The sequence below is a fragment of the Oncorhynchus clarkii genome, unplaced genomic scaffold (genome assembly GCF_045791955.1).
Source record: "Oncorhynchus clarkii lewisi isolate Uvic-CL-2024 unplaced genomic scaffold, UVic_Ocla_1.0 unplaced_contig_306_pilon_pilon, whole genome shotgun sequence".
Classification (NCBI taxonomy): domain Eukaryota; kingdom Metazoa; phylum Chordata; class Actinopteri; order Salmoniformes; family Salmonidae; genus Oncorhynchus; species Oncorhynchus clarkii.
In genome coordinates, this window is record NW_027258192.1 from 46,071 (window position 1) to 64,639 (window position 18,569).

An 18,569-nucleotide genomic window follows, 5' to 3' on the forward strand; every position below is an offset into this window, starting at 1 on the left:
GGAAACAATTTTGAGCACAGAATTTGAGAGAAATACCCTTGTTGTGCATAAGGAACATTTCTGGTCTTGAAACATGGGACCAACACTTCACATGTTGCCAGGTCTGCCAGGTCGCAGTTGCAAATGAGAACTTGTTCTCAACTAGCCTACCTGGTTAAATAAAGGTGAAATAAAAACTAAAAACATGTTGCATTTATATATATATTTTTTTTTTCAGTGTCGATGTTTCAAACAAAGTTGATTAATAGCAAAAATAATATACCCAAACTAGTGGTGAAAACTGATCATCACACCATCTCTATCTGATACATGTTGTGTCTACTAACTCAATCCGACAGAAAACTGCAGAAGGAAGCCGTATCACCCAGTCAACCATCACACTGCATTGTTTTAACAAGTGATCCCTCAGAGGGTTTTCAACGCTAAGGGAAAATCCAGGTAATCTCAACATGTTTACAGTAGAATCTAACAAAACACACCAAAACTGATAAGGTGCACACTGATCAGTAAAGTAAAGAGAGGCTAACATTCTATAACAATCCTTTTCCTCTGTACAGTTCTCTCACATTGAGAAACAATAAGATTACAGTGTTCTACGCTTTCTTCATTTGATCCAATTCACTGTTACCACTTCTTCTATCAAATGAGAATTAAGTGATGGAGTGACTTTAATCTTAGCTGGTCTGAGAGAACTTCTCTCCTTTATGTATGCGTTGGTGCGTTTTTAAGTTGCTCAATTGAGAGAAACTTGTCCCACAGTCAGAGCAATGGTAAGGCTTCTCTCCTTTATGTATACGTTGGTGTCTTCTTAAATTGCTCAATTGAGAGAAACTCGCCCCACAGTCAGAGCAGTAGTGAGGCTTCTCTCCTGTGTGAGTTCTCTGGTGAGATTTTAGCTCAGTTGATGTTTTAAAGCCTTTCCCACAGTCAGAGCAGGAGTAAGGCTTCTCTCCTTTATGTATACGTTGGTGTGTTTTTAAGTTACCCTGTTGAGAGAAACTCTTTCCACATTCAGAGCAGGAGTAAGGCTTCACTCCTGTATGCATTTGTTGGTGACATTTTAAGGTATCCAATCTGGAGAAACTCTCCCCACAGTCAGAGCAGGAGTAAGGCTTCTCTCCTGTGTGTCTTCGCTGATGAGATTTTAGCTCAGTTGATGTTTTAAAGCATTTACCACAGTCAAAGCAGGAGTAAGGCTTCTCTCCTGTATGTATTCGGTGGTGACATTTTAAGGTATCCAATCGGGAGAATCTCCCCCCACAGTCAGAGCAGGAGTAAGGCTTCTCTCCTGTGTGTATTTTTATATGTATCTTTAGCTTTGATAGAATTGGGAAAATCTCCTCACAATGTGGGCAGTGGTGAGACCTCTTAGCTCTGTGACCTTCCTGCTGTTGCTCTCTGGATGTAGAGAATGTCTCAACATGGTCCCCTGTGTGAACAACATCAGAACAACCAGTCAGTTTGTGTGACATACATGTCAATCCCAACTCAGTTGTGATATTGATCAATTATTTTTTTTATTAAGCCTTTTTTAAATTAAGTTTTCAAAGTGTTGAACAGAAACCCAGCCTAAAACCTCAAAGAGCAAGCAATGCAGAAGTGCAGTGGCTAAGGAAAAACTCAGTAGAAAGGCAGGAACATAGGAAGAAACCTAGAGAGGAATCAGGCTCTGAGGGGTGGCCAGTCCTCTTCTGGCTGTACCAGGTGACATATGTATTCATATGTGACTGACCGGCTTGATCTAATGTACCAACATTTTTTTGTATTTTTATACATTGGATAGAAGTAGACTCAGAGCTAGAAAATGGTATATCATACACTACAGTTGAGGAACAATAGGAGAGTAATTATGTTTTAAAAGTTGACAAACTTGTAACCTCACTTTTGAGAAAATGGCCTTTGAATGTTTTGGTACACCTACTGCAGACCTCTTTGTCTACACCCATTCAGTATCGTTCACACCCTGTGCTGTTGGCAACAATTCACGCTTTTTTGTCAACTTTTACAGACAAGGCCATATTCAATGGCTGTTGAGCGTTCGTAAATTCATCATTTATTCTGTGCTCTTGCACACTCAGACGAGAGTGCTCTGAAATCTGAGTAGATAGCCAGAGCGAATGTACCAGCTACGTCTATCAATAGTTGTTGCAGTGACATAAACATTCTACTGAAATGGTTACTTGCAAAGTGGAGTCTTTTGTTAAGACATGTAGCTAGCTAGCTAAACAATGAACCACAGTCACAACTCTTGCCGTTAGTAACCTGCATGAATCTGCTGGTAGCTAACAAACCAGGTTCAATATTAGCCAGCTAACATTAGGCTATAACTAGCAACGCAAATTTCTCTGAGATATGAACAATATCACTACACTGATCATAACGTTAGCTAGCTGACCTAACAGCAGTAGTCATGCACCCAAGCTAACGTTAGCCAGCTAGCTAACAGTGCACTAACACTTTAACTTGAAATTAAAACGACTTTGACAAAATTAGAAACGTGTAATATCTGAAAATTTAGCTAGCTAGACTATCTTACCCGTCCGTATACATGGATGGACGCTTCTCCCTCTCTCACTGATGTCATCGTTACCCTTAGTTTGAAGATGTAATCCAGAGACAGGTGTTTTCCTTACATATCATACTCTAATTCCACTGATTTCAAAACTCGGTCCTCCAGAAAGTGGGGAGTTACACTACGATATATATATATATATTATTTAAAGCCGCATTAGACAGGATTACCTACACATACTGACCAGCTCAAATAGACAGAAGCGCTATATGGCAGACCAATCTGAACTAATCTCTAGGCATGTCCAGCCCACTCATTATCTCAGCCAATGATGGCTAGCTGGAAGGTTGCTGGCTTTTTCTGTGGCTAAACAAACTAGGCTCAGAATTGTTTTACTCTATTTGTATTTACAGATGGCGTACAAGTTTGTTATTAAGGCACATGAAAGTTCACATGTTCCAGAAGACATTTCTGACAAAAAAACACATTTTGATTTTAAAACAAAGTTTGCGTTCAAATAGCTCTACTGTGAAGTAGTGACGTGTGACATACACCTAGTTTTCTGAAACTAGTCACATATCAGGTGTGGCAAGTCCTCTTCTGGCTGTACTGGGTGACATATGTATTCATATCAGTAGGTTGTACAATACAAAAGGGGAATAAAACTATTCTAAAAGTGGGTAAGTCAGGGTTGGGGTCAATTTCATTTAAATTCCAGTCAATTCACAAATCAAATTCCAATTCCACATTTTCCTAATTTAAAAGCATTGCAGAGAATTGGAATTTCAGTCTATTTTCTGAAGAATCTGGTATTGACCCCAACCCTGGTAACAGTGGAAGTCAAGAAGGGGCAAAAGGAGTGAAAATTAGGAGCCATATAATCCTCCACTCACTATCACAAGGGTTAGTAACTACACAGACTCATTTCATATCATCCTCCACTCACTATCACAAGGGTTAGTAACTACAGACTCATTTCATATCATCCTCCACTCACTATCACAAGGGTTAGTAACTACACAGACTCATTTCATATCATCCTCCACTCACTATCACAAGGGTTAGTAACTACACAGACTCATTTCATATCATCCTCCACTCACTATCACAAGGGTTAGTAACTACACAGACTCATTTCATATCATCCTCCACTCACTATCACAAGGGTTAGTAACTACACAGACTCATATCATATCATCCACTCAGTATCACAAGGGTTAGTAACTACACAGACTCATTTCATATCATCCTCCACTCACTATCACAAGGGTTAGTAACTACACAGACTCATTTCATATCATCCTCCACTCACTATCACAAGGGTTAGTAACTACACAGACTCATTTCATATCATCCTCCACTCACTATCACAAGGGTTAGTAACTACACAGACTCATTTCATATCATCCTCCACTCACTATCACAAGGGTTAGTAACTACACAGACTCATTTCATATCATCCTCCACTCACTATCACAAGGGTTAGTAACTACACAGACTCATTTCATATCATCCTCCACTCACTATCACAAGGGTTAGTAACTACACAGACTCATTTCAAATCATCCACTCACTATCACAAGGGTTAGTAACTACACAGACTCATTTCATATCATCCTCCACTCACTATCACAAGGGTTAGTAACTACACAGACTCATTTCATATCATCCACTCACTATCACAAGGGTTAGTAACTACACAGACTAATTTCATATCATCCTCCACTCACTATCACAAGGGTTAGTAACTACACAGACTCTTTCATATCATCCTCCACTCACTATCACAAGGGTTAGTAACTACACAGACTCATTTCATATCATCCTCCACTCACTATCACAAAAGTTAGTAACTACACAAACTCATGTCATCCTCCACTCACTATCACAAGGGATAGAAACTACACAGACTCATTTCATATCATCCTCCAATCACTATCACAAGGGTTAGTAACTACACAAACTAATTTCATCCTCCACTCACTATCACAAGGGTTAGTAACTACACAGACTAATTTCATATCATCCTCCACTCACTATCACAAGGGTTAGTAACTACACAGACTCATTTCATATCATCCTCCACTCACTATCACAAGGGTTAGTAACTACACAGACTAATTTCATATCATCCTCCACTCACTATCACAAGGGTTAGTAACTACACAGACTCTTTCATATCATCCTCCACTCACTATCACAAGGGTTAGTAACTACACAGACTCATTTCATATCATCCTCCACTCACTATCACAAGAGTTAGTAACTACACAAACTCATTTCATCCTCCACTCACTATCACAAGGGTTAGTAACTACACAGACTAATTTCATATCATCCTCCACTCACTATCACAAGGGTTAGAAACTACACAGACTCATTTCATATCATCCTCCACTCACTATCACAAGGGTTAGTAACTACACAGACTCATTTCATATCATCCTCCACTCACTATCACAAGGGTTAGTAACTACACAGACTAATTTCATATCATCCTCCACTCACTATCACAAGGGTTAGTAACTACAGACTAATTTCATATCATCCTCCACTCACTATCACAAGGGTTAGTAACTACACAGACTCTTTCATATCATCCTCCACTCACTATCACAAGGGTTAGTAACTACACAGACTCATTTCATATCATCCTCCACTCACTATCACAAGAGTTAGTAACTACACAAACTCATGTCATCCTCCACTCACTATCACAAGGGTTAGTAACTACACAGACTATTTTCATATCATCCTCCACTCACTATCACAAGGGTTAGTAACTACACAGACTCATTTCATATCATCCTCCTCTCACTATCACAAGGGTTAGTAACTACACAGACTCATTTCATATCATCCTCCACTCACTATCACAAGGGTTAGTAACGACAGACTCATATCATCCTCCACTCACTATCACAAGGGTTAGTAACTACACAGACTCATTTCATATCATCCTCCACTCACTATCACAAGGGTTAGTAACTACACAGACTCATTTCATAGAACTTTTTAAAAAATTGGCATTTTGACTATTTCCCTTCTTTAGTCTACTCTCTAAGAACTCAAGATCGCTTAAGATGTGTGATGTCCGAATTACAAAATTCAACCAAGCAACAGGCTGGGTCACAATTTATAGAGGAACTTATGAAAATAACGTAGCAGTGCATTCAGAAAGTATTCAGACTCCTTCAATTTTTCCACATTTTGTCGCGTTACAGCCTTATTCTAAAATCAATTAAATATTTTTCCCTCAACAATCTACACACAAAACCCCATAATGACAATGCAAAAACAGGTTTTTAGAAAATGTTTGCAAAAGTATTCAAAATAAAAAACAGAAATACCATATTTACATAAGTATTCAGACACTTTGCTATGAGACTCGAAGTTGAGCTCAGGTGCATCCTGTTTCCATTTAGCATCCTTGAGATGTTTCTACAACTTGATTGGAGTCCACCTGTGGTAAATTAAATTGATTGGACATAATTTGGAAAGGCACACACACCTGTCTATATAAGGTCCCACAGTTGACAGTGCATGTCAGAGCAAAAACCAAGCCATGAGGTCAAAGGAATTGTCCGTAGATCTCCAAGACAGGATTGTGTTGAGGTACAGATCTGGGGAAGTGTACCAAAAAAATGTCTGCAGCATTGAAGGTCCCCAAGAACACACTGGCTTCCAACATTCTTAAATATAATTAGTTTTGAAACACCAAGACTTTTCCTAGAGCTGGCCGCCCAGCCAAACTTAGCAATCGGGAGAGAAGGGTCTTGGTCAGGGAGGTGACCAAAGAACCTGATAATCACTCTGACAGAGCTCCTGAGTTCTTTTGTGGAGGTGGAAGAACCGTCAAAAGGTACAACAATCTCTGCAGCACTCCACCAATCAGGGATTTATGGTAGAGTGGCCAGACGGAAGCCACTCCTCAGTAAAAGACACATGACAGCCATCTTGGAGTTTGCAAAAAGGCACCAAAAAGACGAAGATCACGAGAAAGAAGATTCTCTGGTCTGATTAAATAAAGTTTGAACTCTTTGGCCTGAATGCCAAACATCACATCTGGAGGAAACCAGGCACCGCTCATCACCTGGCCAATACCATCCCTACGGTAAAGCATGGTGGTGACAGGGACTGGGAGACGAGTCAGGATAAAGGGAAAGATGATTGGAGCAAAGAACATTGAGATACTTGATAAAAACCTGCTCCAGAGCGCTCAGGACCTCAGACTGGGGTGAAGTTCCACCTTCCAACAGGACAACGACCCTAAGCACGCAGCCAAGACAATGCAGAAGTGGCTTCGGGACAAGTTTCTGAATGTCCTTGAGTGGCCCAGCCAGAGGCCGGACTTGAACCCAATCGAACATCTCTGGAGAGACCTGAAAATAGCTGTGCAGTGACACTCCCCATCCAACCTGACAGAGAATGGATGGGAGAAACTCCCCAAATACAGGTGTGCCAAGCTTCATACCCAAGAAGAGGCTGTAATCGCTGCCAAAGGGGCTTCAACATTACATTTGCAAACATTTAAAAAACCTGACATTTGACATGTGGTAATGTGTGTGTAGATGGATTTAAATTGTAGTTCTCATCAATTTCAGAATAAGGAAGTAACAGAACAAAATGTGGAAAAAGTCAAGGGGTCTGAAAACTTTCCGGATGCACTGTAGATAGAACCTGCTGTTACCATGACTAACAGATGTACCAATCTCCTCCTCCTCTTCTTCATCTTTAATGATGACATTCAGCTCCAGTGTTTGACTGCAGTCTTCCAGCTTCACTGATGTCATCTCTGGATCCTGCAGTGCAAACTGGGCTCCACTGTCACAATCAGGACCCAGTGACTGTAGGTTTGGACTCAGTGTGGAAGGAGAGAAGCAGGCTGGGTTTGTCCTCACTGTTGATGTTAACGGCCTCTTAATCTGAGTCGGCCTGTAGTTATGTAGACAAAAGGACACAAAAGTTAGTGTTGACAGTTCTGGCACTTTCTTTATTCTGTAAAAAATATATTCTCTTTTTTCTTGTTCAATTATCTAATTTCAGTAGATTAGGTAGATAATCCTTGACAAAACATTCATTCACATTAGACACAAAGTACACATTTTAAATTGCACAATATAAGTGCACTTAATCTACATTAGATTTCTTAAAATTCACAAAAATGCATAAAACAATTTAGGACAAGGTTGCAGTATGATTTAGGCAGCACTATGTACAATGTACAAGGTTGCAGTATGATTTAGGCAGCACTATGTACTATGTACAAGATTGCAGTATGATTTAGGCAGCACTATGTACTATGTACAAGGTTGCAGTATGATTCAGGCAGCACTATGTACTATGTACAAGGTTGCAGTATGATTCAGGCAGCACTATGTACTATGTACAAGGTTGCAGTATGATTCAGGCAGCACTATGTACTATGTACAAGGTTGCAGTATGATTCAGGGGCAGCACTATGTACTATGTACAAGGTTGCAGTATGATTCAGGCAGCACTATGTACTATGTACAAGGTTGCAGTATGATTCAGGCAGCACTATGTACTATGTACAAGGTTGCAGTATGATTCAGGCAGCACTATGTACTATGTACAAGGTTGCAGTATGATTCAGGCAGCACTATGTACTATGTACAAGGTTGCAGTATGATTCAGGCAGCACTATGTACTATGTACAAGGTTGCAGTATGATTCAGGCAGCACTATGTACTATGTACAAGGTTGCAGTATGATTCAGGCAGAACTATGTACTATGTACAAGGTTGCAGTATGATTCAGGCAGCACTATGTACTATGTACAAGGTTGCAGTATGATTCAGGCAGCACTATGTACTATGTACAAGGTTGCAGTATGATTCAGGCAGCACTATGTACTATGTACAAGGTTGCAGTATGATTCAGGCAGCACTATGTACTATGTACAAGGTTGCAGTATGATTCAGGCAGCACTATGTACTATGTACAAGGTTGCAGTATGATTCAGGCAGCACTATGTACTATGTACAAGGTTGCAGTATGATTCAGGCAGCACTATGTACTATGTACAAGGTTGCAGTATGATTCAGGCAGCACTATGTACTATGTACAAGGTTGCAGTATGATTCAGGCAGCACTATGTACTATGTACAAGGTTGCAGTATGATTCAGGCAGCACTATGTACTATGTACAAGGTTGCAGTATGATTCAGGCAGCACTATGTACTATGTACAAGGTTGCAGTATGATTCAGGCAGCACTATGTACTATGTACAAGGTTGCAGTATGATTCAGGCAGCACTATGTACTATGTACAAGGTTGCAGTATGATTCAGGCAGCACTATGTACTATGTACAAGGTTGCAGTATGATTCAGGCAGCACTATGTACTATGTACAAGGTTGCAGTATGATTCAGGCAGCACTATGTACTATGTACAAGGTTGCAGTATGATTCAGGCAGCACTATGTACAATTGTTATGAATAACCTTGTATTCCCTGTATTACTTCACTCACAAAAACCTATTTTATTTCCCGTTCACACAACAGTAAGAATTATCAGTGTCTGAATATTAGAACTGATAACCATTACATTCAGCTTCAGAACTGGAGAGCAACTGAAATGTTCTCTCTCTGATGAGGCACTACCTGCACTGAAGTCCGTTGATGCAGACCTCCTATGGTATCATGGAGGTCCACAAACAAACCTTTAAGGTGCATGTCTGTTTAACTCTGTACTAAGAAAATAAAACAATAAATCCCTCTTAACTTCTACCACACCCTCCCCTTCCCCCCAAAAACCCTCCCACACCCCCCAAAAAACTATATCAGATCCCTTTCTGCGTTTGCAAACATTGGGGTCTATATCATGCTGAGACAATCCACCCAGAGGTTATCCAGCTTATCAAAATCCATACCGACAGTAACATCTGTTACCCCCAACAACTCTGCTGCAGTTTACAAGATAACTTTAAACCTGGTATTTCTGCTTTACACAATCCAAGTTGTTGATAACCTCACAAATGAAAACTATGAAGTACAAATTATTCACTATTAAAGAATCCTTTGTCACAGTGCATTTATGGGCACAAGATTTCTGAACAGGCCTCGAAACCATGTCAGGACTAGTAGAAAGACCAGTTCTGACAGTAGGTCCTCTTACTACAGGACCAGCCATGGAAGCTCTATCAGTCTGACAGTAGGTCCTCTTACTACGGGACCAACCATGGAAGCTCCATCAGTCTGACAGTAGGGCCTCTTACTACAGGACCAGCCATGGAAGCTCCATCAGTCTGATAGTAGGTCCTCTTACTACGGGACCAGCCATGGAAGCTCCATCAGTCTGATAGTAGGTCCTCTTACTACGGGACCAGCCATGGAAGCTCCATCAGTCTGCACTGTAGTTCCACCAGTCTGTCTTACAGCCTCTGCATATGATACATCAAGACAGATTCTATATCTCTGAGCATCTCTCTGCACCCGGCATCCACCAAATGCTGCTCTTTGTCCTCCACACAATTGCAACACTTAACAGTCACATTGCTCCAACATTCACTGTAATCAAGTTCCCCAACACACTTGGCACATCTTTCCACTCAACAGCTACATGTCCCATTCTTTGGCATTTAAAAACACTGTGATGATTCACTGTTGCTGATCCAGTTTCAACTGTTCTGCCTGCTGTCATGGAACCCTGACCTGTTCACCGGATGTGCTACCTGTCCCAGATCTGCTGTTTTCAACTCTCTAGAGACAGCAGGAGCGGTAGAGATACTCTCAATGATTGGCTATTAAAAGCCAAATGACATTTACTCCTGAGGTGCTGACCTGTTGCACCCTCGACAACCACTGTGATTATTATTATTTGACCCTGCTGGTCATCTATGAACATTGGAACATCTTGGCCATGTTCTGTTATAATCTCCACCCAGCACAGACAGAAGAGGACTGGCCACCCCTCATAGCCTGGTTCCTCTCTAGGTTTCTTCCTAGGTTCTGGCCTTTCTAGGGAGTTTTTCCTAGCCACTGTGCTTCTACACCTGCATTGCTTGCTGTTTGGGGTTTTAGGCTGGGTTTCTGTACAGCACTTTGTGACATCAGCTGATGTAAGAAGGGCTTTATAAATACATTTGATTGGTTGATTGATGAGGCTGGGTCAAAATCACTGACATTGAAGCTAAGGAATCCTATTCTGTACTTTTCCAGACAAAACCTTCTAACACCTCAACAGCACTGATAAGCTTTCACTTCTTTAACCCTCTTTCCTACTGATCAACCTTTAGGCTTCAACCACTCTGTCTTCCTGAGCTTCGTCCCATTATGATTTTCCATTTGAAAAATCTTCCTTTGCTGAACCTGACTAGTACAAGATATTAACAATCTACCATGGACACGGATCCTGCCCAGCTGAACTTCACCTCTCTCTAAGGCCTTGGTTAATCAGATAGGGTGTAAATGAGGCCCTGTGGTCTCCTCAAACATCATCCCAACTTTCCACTGTGACACATTATTACTCTAGCTCCCTACCTTGGACCTCTGGAGTTTCTATACTACATGCGCCACTGCTTCCAGTATCATTATCTCTGTTCTTCCTATGTCTTTCCACTACAGACCATTCAAATACTAGGCCCTCATCCTCTGGCTCCATATCATCAGAACTGTCCCCCACATTGATCGCATTCCAGCACAGTTGTTGCTTCTCAAACTCTCTCTCCATTTCAATTGTTTCAGGGGTGTCTAACTCATTCCATTGAGGACCGAGTCTCAGCGGGTTTTATTTTTTTCCTTTCAATTAAAACATAGACAATCAGTTGAGGTGAGTTCCTCACTAATTAGTGACCTTAATTCATTAATCAAGTACAAGGGTGGAGCGAAAACCCGCAGACACTTGGTCCTCCATGGAATGAGTTTGATACGTGCTCCGATTCATCCGCATTAATCGACGCCATTCCATGCAGTTGGCCTCTCTCTCCAAATGGTGAAGGATAACTTCAGCTAGCTTCTCTCTATTTTGACACTCCATCACACAGCCTCGTGTCGCCATTTCCCCACGAGCAAACTCCTAGGAAGACGACCAAAACCGTTGAAGCCGCCATTTGACGAGCCTCGTCCGAACCATCCAGATCTCGCGAGCTTACATTAACGAAACAGTGCATGTAAACTCGCGAGATCAGGATGCTTCGGACGAGGCTATTTACCAGCTCATAAGCATCATTTTACACAAAACCAAGAACATGTAAAAACTAACTTAAATAAATGGAATCTTTATGAAATGACTAACTAAATTATATACATACACTCAGACAAACCCAAAGTCTACCTATGTGACTTGAAAAATCGTTTTTAATCACCTTCTTCACTCACTCGATTTGACCCCAAAATAACACATACAATTAAAACCTTTACCAAACGTGATAATACATTGACGGATTTGTTACCTAACATAATATACATTATTTCGACATTAGAAAGTTTAAAACGTGCTATTACATACCTGTAATAATACATTTGAAACGGACACAACCACTATCGACATAACACAGTTCTGACGTTTTCTACCCGGAACTTCCTGTTCCCAACTACGACATTGCAACAGCGTCATCTTCTTCTCTCGTATCCTGACATTTACACAATATAACGTGTCTGCCGCCACCTACTGTAAGGTTAGTAAACTGTAGAAAGAAATACATGTCCATCGTGGAAACAACGACATCAAAACCAAATACATAAATAGATAAATAAAAACATTCCACTCGTTCAGTCACAGTCCTATTCAAATCACATCCCTCCCTACACAGTCTCATGGGCCTCGTAGGGAGGAACATCTTCAGTCAGTATTCCCTGCAATCAGTGGTGTAAAGTACTTAAGTATATTGTGTTTACTGACACCGGCCGTATTCAAGGGGTGTTGGGCGTTCGTTTTTCATCATTTATTCTGTCCTCTGGCACTCATAGGAACGCGCGCTATGTCTGTGTTGGAGTGTGCCCCTGACTATCCCTACATTTAAACTACAAGAAAATCGTGCTGTCTATTTTGCCTAATGTAATGAATTTGAAATGATTTATACTTTTACCTTTGATACTTAAGTATATTTTAGGAATTACATTTACTTTTGATACTTATGTATATGTTAAACTAAATACCTTTAGACCTTTACTCAAGTAGATTTTACTGGGTGGCTTTCATCTTTTCCTTGACTCAATTATTTTTACTTTAACTCAAATATGACAATTTGGTACTTTTTCCACCACTGCCTGCAATGCTTCCAATGTTAATTCCTGAACTCCCATAAACCTTTCAGCCGCACATACAATTTATCTCTACAATCGGTATCCGTCAACTGGTAAACGACATTATGAATCTCAACAGGCTGCGGGGCATCCACTGCCATAGCTTCCTCAGCACCAATCGCTCTTTAAACTATTTCCCGCGCCTCCCAGTAAGAGAACTACTGTACAGTTTCTTGATGTGGATGTACCCTGATATAATAAAAATGGATACATGCCATTGGTCAGTTTCGGTGTTATGAAACTGATGGAGGCTATTTGTTAAATGTTTTGTTTATTTATTTATTTAACTAGGCACAAAGCATACATAACAGGTTAGGATAATTAAAGTGTCAGGTTAGGACAATTTAAGTGGAGGTTAGGAGACTGAGGTTAAGGTTAGGAAAAGGGTGAGTGTTAGGAATTTGTTTACCATGCAGGTTTGGATAACTAACGTGGCAGGTTATGATAATTAACGCTGGTTAGGAGACTGAGATTAAGGTTAGGAAAAAGGGTTAAGGTTAGGCATAGCTACAATTCTACAGTTCTCAACAACTGTTGTCCCCAACGCAAAAGAAACGGTTAAGGACCAATGGGGAGCATCAATTGGTGTAAACTTGATACGATGAAACACCCGATATCAGAGAACGCCCCAAATTGCGGTCTGCAATTACACCCTTCTCGGAACAAGGGGCCAGGCTTCCAGTCTACAAGCATGCATTCCACTGTGCTCAGAGGGCATTTTCGGTACTGCAGTTCAGCTGAATAACGGCCCAATTCCTATTGATGGCCCCATAGCGAAGTCAATATTTTTTTTAACAAGACAATTTACTCATCAAGTCTGTATACAAAACATCCATTGAATTATTCAAGTAATTGCCTTAGTCAGATTTTTTTCCCATCACTCACAGCCAAGGTTAACCATTTTAGTGAGCTTATGCCACATGCAGATGCTGAAGGGAAAACACACCTCTTGACCTGCTGTGTATAATGTAGGTTAAGGTGCAGCCTCGTCTCATAGAGATGTAACATACTAAAAATAAAAATGGGACTCTCAAAATAGTGTGATATGTAACCATAAAAACGTAACATAAGACAGACGGTTACTCAATACATGGAATTTGGTGGTGCTGTACTGTAACAGCGAGCTGAGCCAGTTGAAAGTATTGACGCCAGGGACATATTGTTGGTGACTGTGTGCTCCTGAAGTGCTGTGGCCCTGTGTGCTCCTTCATTAGTTTTGTGTTTTTTATTCATTTATTTCTGGTACCCTCCTACCTGAGAGGCATGAGGCCTGTGTGGCGTTGCACTGTTAAAATCATCCCAGTGTGGAGATGAAACACCTGTGTGTTGCAAAGCCACATGCTCTGTCCTCTCTGCTCTACCTAGGTGTTTTAATGTGGGTAATACAGAGATGATACTAATTCAGAGAGAACCACGACTCTACCTAGGTGTTTTAATGTGGGTAATACTAATACAGAGATAATACTAATAGAGATAACCACTAATCTACCTAGGTGTTTTAATGTGGGTAATACAGAGATATTACTAATACGGAGAGAACCACAGCTCTACCTAGGTGTTTTTATGTTGGTAATACTAATACAGATAACCACTGTCCTACCTAGTGTTTTAATGTGACTCATACAGAGAGAACCATTGGACATGCATTTCCCATTATGCCTTTGTGTTTACCACTTCAGATCCTTCAATTGTAGTTTAAAGCATATACAGGACATTATACAAGACCCCTTGACTTTTTCCACATATTGTTACGTTACAGGCTTATACAAAAAAAAAATTATACCGCTCATCAACATACACACAATACCCCATAATGACATAGCGAAAAAAAAATATTTTATACATTTTAGCAAATTTATAAAAATGAATCCTCATTTGCATAAATATTCAGACCATTTACTCTGACTCAAAATTCAGCTCAAGTGCATCCTGTTTCCATTGATCATCCTTGAGATGTTTCTACAACTTGATTGGAGTCCACCTGTGGCAAATTCAAATGATTGGACATGATTGGAAAAGCACACACCTGTCAAAATAGTTGACAATGCAAGTCAAAGCAAAAACCAAGCAATGAGGTCTAAGAAATGTTCTGTCGAGCTTCGAGACAGGTTTGTGGCGAGGCACAGATCTGGAGAAGAGTAGAAAAACATTTCTCAAATCTCTGTTGAATGGGCTCCCTGCTAGTGCCATCCAACTCCTGCCCCACGTTGGGCACAAACATTCGAAGGACTCCCGAGTGGTACTGCATCTCAGTGCAAGAGGTATCCCTACAGTCCCTGGTTCGAATCCAGGCTCAATCACATCCGGCCATGATTAAGAGTCCCAAAAGGAAGCGCACAATTGGCCCAGCATATTCCGGGTTTGGCTGGGGAAGGCCTTAATTGTAAATAAGAATTTGTTCTTAACTGACTTACCTAGTTAAATAAATAAATAATTAAAGTGGGATGCATGACAGCAAAGCCACTAAACAATACATTAATTGCACTATAACAGTGCCCACAAACTGTTAGGACCCAACAGCATAGTCCCAACAATTTAACACTGCTACACCTGGCTATCAGCGGAGCCTTGTCTGTCATCAAAACAGTTAATTAGGCCTCATTTACTGCCTTTTAAAATAACATGGCTGACTTGCAAATGTGGTTTCTACTGACAATTGAGATGTTCAAACTATGGCATAAGGGGACGAAAAGCGGATAAGAGGTCATCCGTAATTTCGATTAAGACATCAATGAGCGAGCTATGACGGACATATTCAATATAACTATTTGTGCAGCCCTTTTGAAATGCAAAGCGACAAAATTCAGAACATGGGCCGTTCTTACAGTGTTCTCCCTGTACGCCAAGTCAGAACCGTAGGATAAATAAAGGGGCATATAAGCAGACAATGAAAACCCTTACAATATTCAATGATGACTCTAAAACAGGTTATTGGCTACATGTGAACCACCAAGTCAGAACAGTAGGCAAAATTAAGAGGTGAAAATAGACCAAATTATTAGGGTGAGGCACATAGGCTACTGAGATCTTACTACACAACATAGACTTAGTATTACTTTCTTAGCTACGGTATTCACATCTCCCTGGCATATTACATCATTTATGCACCAGCATACAAGACATTTTTGGACTCACCTTGTTGTGCTGTGCTCACTTGAACAGGAAGGTGGCGCAGCAGTAATTTGTGGGCATATTTTGTCATCAAACTTTGTCAGCAAAGTCTGTCATTCTCTGGATTTATGGTGCTTTCAAGACAACTGGGAACTCAGGAAAAAAATGATGACGTCAGTGATCTTCAGGTCGTAACTGTAGAAAGAGGCCCAAGTTCCCAATTTACAATTCCGAGTTGGATGAAAGTTCAAAACGTATTTTCTCAGTCGTAGCTTGTTTTTCCCCTGAGTTCCCAGTTGTATTGAACTCACTCAAGTAAGATTTTGAAGTACTGAGTTATGTTGTTTTGGGCGCGGCACAAATCAAGCTTCATTGACAGCATGGCCAATGTTGAATGTTTACCAATTTAAACTAGGAAAAGAACCCCTTAATCTTAGACTTGGGACCACACAGCCACTCCACTGAATAGCAGGCTAATGATTGCTTTGCAATGCTTGCAGTTTGCCACTGATTCCTTCCAAACCACTCATTGTTGAATTTGCAATTTGTTGTGTGATGTTTATGTCCAATGACCGATGAGCACCGATACATTTTATCTAAAATTTCTCATTATTTCTCTTCATATGACAAAGATTAAACAACCTCTTACTTCTACCCCCTCCTTTTTCGAACATTCTGTTAAAAATCGCGCAACTTTTCAGCGTCCTGCTACTCATGCCAGGAATATAGTATATGCATATGATTAGTATGTGTGGATAGAAAACACTCTGAAGTTTCTAAAACTGGTTAAATCACGGCTGTGACTATAACAGATCGTGTGTTTCATTGAAAAACGCAAGAAAAACTGCTCTCTGAAAGCTAAAAATAATTTCCATAAGTCACTTTCATGGGTTGTTAAAAGAGGACAAAATGTAATATCGACCTGCATGCAATTCATACAAATTCCACACGATGTCGCCATTGTCGTCATTTTCAATTGAATTTTTTGTTGGAAAATCCAAGTATCTGGCATCCGTTTCTTCCAGTCTCCACCAGGACGCTGTAAATGTGGACAATGGCAGCCATTGATTTGAAGACGAGGAGCTATTGAATATACATCGCCCTGTAATCATTTTGATAGATTATAAACGTTTACTAATACCTAAAGTTGGATTACAAAAGGATTTCGAAGTGTTTTGTGAAAGTTTATCGTCGACTTTTTTAATTTAAAAAAATGATGCAGCGTTAAAAAACAATGTTTTTTTCTGAATGACACAGCTTCCATAGAAAGCTATTTTGGGTATATATGGACCGATTTAAACTAAAAAAAGACCCAATAGTGATGTTTATGGGGCATATAGGAGTGCCAAGAAAGAAGCTCGTCAAAGGTAATGAATGTTTTATATTTTATTTCTGCGTTTTGTGCTGCGTCGGATAAGCAGAGTCTTTGTTTACGTCGCATTCAGGCATTTTCAGGTGGTGCATGCTATCAGATAATACCTTCTCATGCTTTCGCCGAAAAGCATTTTAAAAATCTGACTTGTTGGCTAGGTTCACAACGAGTGTAGCTTTAATTCAATACCCTGCTTGTGAATTTTGATCAAGGTTTGAGTTTTAACGAGTACATTTAGCATTTAGCGTAGCGCATTTGCATTTCCAGGTGCCTACTTGAGACATATGCGTCTCAAGTAGAATCAAGAAGTTAAAAAGGATTTGCCAGTAGATTGTCAACTTGATTCATGATGATGACTGCTAGCTCAGATTTTGAAAGTATGATGTTGACATGATCAGTCCAATCAAAGCGACTGTAGATATCACATGATTTAACGTTACTTTATCTGTGGACAATGACCTTGAGCCTTCATGGATGGGCACCTCTAATGTAACTCTATGACAGCACCCAAGGAGCTTGAATTTTCAGTTTCTACCCTTAGACTTGGCAGTGACGTATTGTCCCCATGAATGACAGAACACTGAGCCAATCACGGCACAACGCTCCGTATTTTCTGCTGGCTTGCCCCACCTCCACAGAAGGCAATGAGCTAGGCTGAAACACCTGCATTTTGGAGCTGCCTTACTCAAGAAAACAAAAGAGACCATTTTTGTTTGTGGATTTATTAATAACTTAATTCTAAATGTTTTTTTACATTGGTTGCAAACAGATCATTTTTTTCACACTTTATCGCTATAACTGTGGGGCTCAAAACAGGTGGCTCACCTGTCCTGAATGATGGGTCGCCATTGAACTTATCTAGAACACTGCAGTCCGTCTGGGTGTTTAACCTTCCCAAGTTCCACCATGTCACCCTGCTCCTCCGTACATTCCACTGGCGTCCAGCCGAAGCTCACATCCACTACAAGACAATGGTGTTTACTTACGGTGCAGCAAGAGGAACTGCCACATCTCTACCTTCAGGCTCAAACCCTGTATCCCAACCCGTGCACTCAGTTCTGCCACCTCTGGTCTCATGGCCGTCCCACTGCTACAGGAGGTCAAGCTCCCTCTCAGCCCAGTCAAGGCACTTCTCTGCCCTGGCACCCCAATGGTGGCACCAGCTTCCCTCTGATGCTAGGACAGCAGAGTCCCTGCCCATCTGCCCCAAAAGGTCTGAAACCCTTCGTCTTTAAAGAGTATCCCCCCACCAAAATACAAATAATAATAATAATAATAATGTGAAACTGACTAATTGAGGAGAAA

At 40.6% G+C, this 18,569-nt stretch overlaps 1 protein-coding gene across 1 annotated transcript; it reads right to left on the reverse strand.

Moving 5' to 3' along the window:
- Positions 1-331: 331 nt before the first annotated feature.
- Positions 332-18,341, reverse strand: LOC139395940 (zinc finger protein 664-like). Its single transcript, XM_071143249.1, has 2 exons — positions 18,251-18,341; positions 332-1,429 (listed from the first exon to the last, which is right to left on the reverse strand). The coding sequence occupies exons 1-2, from the start codon at positions 18,339-18,341 to the stop codon at positions 675-677; spliced, it is 846 nt and encodes a 281-aa protein (XP_070999350.1). The 3' UTR covers positions 332-674.
- Positions 18,342-18,569: the final 228 nt, after the last annotated feature.

What these genes read in the sequence shown, in the direction of transcription:
- LOC139395940 (XM_071143249.1), bottom strand. Translation starts at nt 18,341, where the DNA reads ATGAGACCAGAGGTGGCAGAACTGAGTGCACGGGTTGGGATACAGGGT. An exon ending in GCAGTTCCTCTTGCTGCACC is followed by an intron (nt 1,430 to 18,250) that starts GTAAGTAAACAC and finishes TTGTTCACACAG; the next exon opens with GGGACCATGTTGAGACATTC.